Source organism: Poeciliopsis prolifica, unplaced genomic scaffold (genome assembly GCF_027474105.1).
Source record: "Poeciliopsis prolifica strain line A6 unplaced genomic scaffold, Auburn_PproV2 SCAFFOLD083, whole genome shotgun sequence".
In the NCBI taxonomy this organism is placed as follows: domain Eukaryota; kingdom Metazoa; phylum Chordata; class Actinopteri; order Cyprinodontiformes; family Poeciliidae; genus Poeciliopsis; species Poeciliopsis prolifica.
The window spans coordinates 988,451-994,098 of NW_026562458.1; the positions used below are offsets into that span (position 1 = coordinate 988,451).

At 43.1% G+C, this 5,648-nt stretch overlaps 1 protein-coding gene across 1 annotated transcript; it reads left to right on the plus strand.

The window, feature by feature from the left end:
* The first annotated feature begins 748 nt into the window (after positions 1-748).
* On the plus strand, positions 749-5,406 carry LOC129353050 (NLR family CARD domain-containing protein 3-like). Its single transcript, XM_055022259.1, has 2 exons — positions 749-1,594; positions 5,188-5,406. Exons 1-2 carry the CDS (start codon positions 828-830, stop codon positions 5,285-5,287), a joined length of 867 nt encoding a protein of 288 aa, XP_054878234.1. The 5' UTR covers positions 749-827; the 3' UTR covers positions 5,288-5,406.
* The last annotated feature ends 242 nt before the right edge of the window (positions 5,407-5,648 follow it).

Here is a 5,648-nt window from a genome sequence, read left to right on the forward strand (position 1 = left end):
AAACCACACAGACCAGAAACAACAATCAGACAAGAAGACATCTTTAAAGTCCCACCTGGAAGAGATCAACCAATCAGAACAGTGATGACAAAGGGAGTGGCTGGCATTGGGAAAACAGTCCTAACACAGAAGTTCACTCTGGACTGGGCTGAAGACAAAGCCCACCAGAACATCCAGTTCATATTTCCATTCACCTTCAGAGAGCTGAATGTGCTGAAAGAGAAAAAGTTCAGCTTGGTGGAACTTGTTCATCATTTCTTTAGTGAAACCAAAGAAATCTGCAGCTTTGAACACTTCCAGGTTCTGTTCATCTTTGATGGCTTGGATGAGAGTCGACTTCCACTGGACTTCCACAACAAGGAGATCCTGACTGATGCTACAGAGTCCACCTCAGTGGATGTTCTGCTGACAAACCTCATCAGGGGGAAACTGCTTCCCTCTGCTCTCCTCTGGATAACCACACGACCTGCAGCAGCCAATCAGATCCCTCCTCAGTGTGTTGGCATGGTGACAGAGGTCAGAGGGTTCAATGACCCTCAGAAGGAGGAGTACTTCAGGAAGAGATTCAGAGATGAGGAGCAGGCCAGCAGGATCATCTCCCACATGAAGACATCACGAAGCCTCCACATCATGTGCCACATCCCAGTCTTCTGCTGGATCACTGCTACAGTTCTGGAGATGTGTTGGAGACCAGAGAGGGAGGAGAGCTGCCCAGAACCCTGACTGACATGTACATCCACTTCCTGGTGGTTCAGACCAAAGTGAAGAAGGTCAAGTATGATGGAGGAGCTGAAACAGATCCACACTGGAGTCCAGAGAGCAGGAAGATGATTGAGTCTCTGGGAAAACTGGCTTTTGATCAGCTGCAGAAAGGAAACCTGATCTTCTATGAATCAGACCTGACAGAGTGTGGCATCGATATCAGAGCAGCCTCAGTGTACTCAGGAGTGTTCACACAGATCTTTAAAGAGGAGAGAGGTCTGTACCAGGACAAGGTGTTCTGCTTCGTCCATCTGAGTGTTCAGGAGTTTCTGGCTGCTCTTCATGTTCATCTGACCTTCATCAACTCTGGAGTCAACCTGATGGAAGAAACAGAAACATCTGAGAACCTTTCATTATTGAGAGATTCTAAACTAAATTCTCTCCACCAGAGTGCTGTTGTCCAGGCCTTACAGAGTCCAAATGGACACCTGGACTTGTTCCTCCGCTTCCTCCTGGGACTTTCACTGCAGTCCAATCAGAGACTCCTAAAAGGTCTGCTGACACAGACAGGAAGTAGCTCACAGACCAATCAAGACACAGTTCAATATATCAAGATGATAATCAGCGAGAATGTGTCTGCAGAGAAAAGCATCAATCTGTTCCACTGTCTGAATGAACTGAATGATCGTTCTCTAGTGAAGAAGATCCAACAGTCTCTGAGTTCAGGAAGTCTCTCCACAGATAAACTGTCTCCTGCTCAGTGGTCAGCTCTGGTTTTCATCTTAGTGTCATCAGGAAAAGATCTGGATGTGTTTGACCTGAAGAAATACTCTGCTTCAGAGAAGGCTCTACTGATCTTGCTGCCAGTGGTTAAAGCCTCCAACAAAGTTCTGTAAGGACACACATTGTTACTGCATTTATTTTTAATAAAAATCTGCTAATTATTAGGTAAATATTCATGTTTAAATTTATGTTTTGGTGCATCGTCTCTTCAAAGTGTCCCATTGGTGGTTGTGCAAAAAAGAAACTGACTTCCTGCAGCAGCTCAACATAGTGTTACATATTAAAGCATCAAAGCTCTTACACTGCTAAAGTTGAAACTGGATTAATTAGGTTAATTATGGAAATTTATAATACTCTTTCTAACATCTTTGTTACCTGTAGTTCAGTCCTTTATGGCTGGAGATTGAAAAACTATAAAATGAAGCAGTTCACAACAAATGCAAAGGTTGTGTAAAATAATGTTCTCTGTCCAATAAAAACATTGATGATCTGAAAGAACATACGTTTTGAAGAATTGTTTAATAACAGATTTTCCTCCCTGTCTCCTTCAAAATAAAGATATCATAAAGTTTTGAAAATATGACCTATTCTTCAATCAGTCCAAGGAGAATATTATTGACTGTAAAGTAAGAAACATTTGATGGATTAATAACAGATTTTCCTCCCTGTCTCCTCAGACTGAGTGGCTGTAACCTCTCAGAGAGAGAAGCTGTGAAGCTCTGTCCTCTCAGTTCTCAGCTCCCAGTCCTCCAGTCTCAGAGAACTGGACCTGAGTAACAACAAGCTGCAGGATTCAGGAGTGAAGCTTCTCTCTGCTGGACTGAAGAGTCCAAACTGCAACCTGGAAACTCTCAGGTAAAATGTTCTCAATCCTGGTGAAACCAGATTTCTGTTTATTACATTCCATCAGTTATGATGCAAACATTTTTTTTTTCAATAGTAGAATAAAATAATAATAGATGTCTTACTGTGAGATGGGTAACCAGGCTAAGTCTTGACACACAAACATGGCTGGTTTTCCTTTACTGCAGAGAGATGTTTAGAAAGGTTGGGCTAAACTGTTCAGATAAACTATATTAACAGATATTATTGGCATTGAAGAGATATGGCTGAAATCAATTGGAGATTCTAGAATAAATGGAAATGTTTCAGTAACAGGAAGAGGATGAGCAACATGTTAAAATAATCATCTATATTCAGAGAAACAAGTAGAGAAATTTATCTAGAATATATATAATATAAAGTCAGAACCTTCTTTAAATTCACTATTATACAGGCAACAATAAATCTTTTAAGTTAAACAGTCACTAATATCTAAAATAACACTTTGAAGAATTTGAATTAATATGAGTCACAAGAAGATTTTATTTCCTTTTGGGATCAATAAGCTGTTTTATAATTTTAATTTAAGTACAGCAGTAGAAAGAATATTAGAAATTAAAGAAGAGATAACTATTATAAACGTTACATTAGAATCAGTTTGAGTCCCACAGCGTGAATCTGATGACCAACTGCTGCCTTATTTTTTCGTCTCTCTTTTATTTTACCAAGATTGCCAGAACCACTTTGGGTCCAGATTTGGTTTAAAAACATCATCTGGTTTGGACTTTGTATTTAGTGAGTTCTGTGTGACGACATGAGGATGGTAACATATTGGTGGCCCATCCTATTGTAACTAAATGTTTAAAAATATATTTGGAGGTTCGTTCAATGTTGATATTCCATCCATCCATCCATCCATCCATCCATCCATCCACATCCATCCATCCATCCATCCATCCATCCATCCATCCATCCATCCATCCATCCATCCATCCATCCATCCATCCATCCATCCATCCATCCATTGTCTACCGTTTATCCGAGGTCGGGTCGCGGGGGTAGCAGCCTAAGAAGGGAGACCCAGACTTCCCTCTCCCCAGCCACTTCCTCCAGCTCCTCCGGGGGAATCCCGAGGTGTTCCCAAGCCAGCCGAGAGACGTAGTCCCTCCAGCGTGTCTTTGGTCTTCCCTGGGGCCTCCTCCGGTGGGACGTGCCCGAAACACCTCACCAGGGAGGCATTCAGGGGGCATCCTGACCAGATGCCCTAGCCACCTCAACTGGCTCCTCTCGATGTGGAGGAGCAGCGGCTCTACTCTGAGTCCCTCCCAGATGACTGAGCTTCTCATCCTATCTCTAAAGGAGAACCCAGCCACCCTACGGAGAAAACCCATTTCGGCCGCTTCGGCCGATCTCGTTCTTTCGGTCATGACCCAAATCTCGTGACCATAGATGAGGGTGGGAACGTAGATCAACCAGTAAACCGAGAGCTTCGCTTTTTAACTCAGCTCTCTCTTCACCACAATGGATCGGTACAGCGCCCGCTTCACGGCAGAACGCCGCACCAATCTGCCTGTCGATCTCCCGCTCCCTTCTTCCCTCATTCGTGAACAAGATCCCGAGATACTTGAACTCCTCCACTTGGGACAGGACATCTCCCTCGACTCCGAGAAGGCACTCTACCTTTTTCCGGCTCAAGACCATGGTCTTGGACTTGGAGGCACTGATCCTCATCCCGGCCGCTTCACACTCGGCTGTGAATCGCTCCAGCGAGAGCTTCAGATCACGACCCGATGAAGCCAATAGGACCACATCATCCACAAAAAGCAGAGATGCAATCCTAAGGCCACCAAAACGGATCCCCTCAACACCCTGGCTGCTCTAGAAATTCTGTCCATAAAAGTAATGAACAGAATCGGTGACAAAGGGCAGCCCTGGCGGAGTCCAACTCTCACCGGGAACGAGCCTGACTTATTGCCAGCAATGCAGACCAGACTCTGACACCGGTCATACAGGGATCTGAAAGGGATATCTGAAACCCATATGAAAGGGACCGGTACCCCATACTCCCGGAGAACCCCCCACAGGGCACCTCGAGGGACACGGTCGAACGCCTTCTCCAAATCCACAAAGCTCATATAGACTGGTTGGGTGAAGTCCAGAACCCTCCTGGACCCTGCTGAGGGTGTAGAGCTGGTCCAGTGTTCCACGACCAGGACGAAAACCACACTGCTCTTCCAAAATCCGAGGTTCGACTATCCGACAGACCCTCCTCTCCAGAACCCCCGAATAGATTTATGAATGTAATTTTAATTGTGGTGATTCTGAAAGTGTTTTCCATGCGATTAGTGACCTTTAGTGTCAGGTTGGTGTTTTCAGATCTTTTTAATTTAAATACAGGGTTAAATTTCCCTGTATTTAATGTTTGGCTAGTGCTTGTTTTTGTCACTTGCTGCTCAGTTTTCCATCTCTGTATCCAACAATTAAACATGTAAAGATGAAACTGTAGATTTGCTCTTTTTGATTCAAGCTGCTGTTTTCCCTCAAACCAGCTCTGATGCTGATCCTCAAACTGAGCCTGATGCTGATCTTCAGCCCAGCCTTGATTCTCAGGCTTCATTGGACTCTTTCTGTTAAAACTGACATGGATTCATTTTGTTCATAGAGGAATTTAATATTTCTCTTGCCAGCCTCCTTGTTGCCTGTAGTTCAGTCCTTCATGGCTGGAGACCCAAATATAGACTGAACCAGTTCACAAAAAAAGGCAACATGATATATATAAAACAGTTCATTAAATCAGTAAAGAGGAACATTGTTGACTGGAAAAAAGACAAACATTTTAATAAATTGTTTAATAACAGATTTTCCTCTCTGTCTCCTCAGACTGAGTGGCTGTAACCTCTCAGAGAGAAGCTGTGAAGCTCTGTCCTCAGTTCTCAGCTCCCAGTCCTCCAGTCTCAGAGAATTAATAATGGATGTCTGACTGTGACATGGTTAACCAGGCTAAATCTAAATAATAATGGCTAATTTTCATTTAGTCCAGGCTGAAAGAACCAAAAGATATTTATTAAGAAAAGTGGAGGTTTCGACTGAAAATCTAAGTTCTTGACAAATTGCTGCATCCTAGTTGAACAAAGGAGCATCAATGCAGATCTTTACAACCAGCAGCTGTCAGAATTTCTTAAGCATCATTACCTACAAAAGAATACATTCTTTTGTACAGTTTTATTATTTCATATTATTAATAGGTTAAGCAGTAGTTTCTTGAGTATTTTCCTCTTGTGAAAATATCCATTTCAGTCCTTGGTCTCTACCTCCATGTTCTCATTTTCTCATCATGTGAT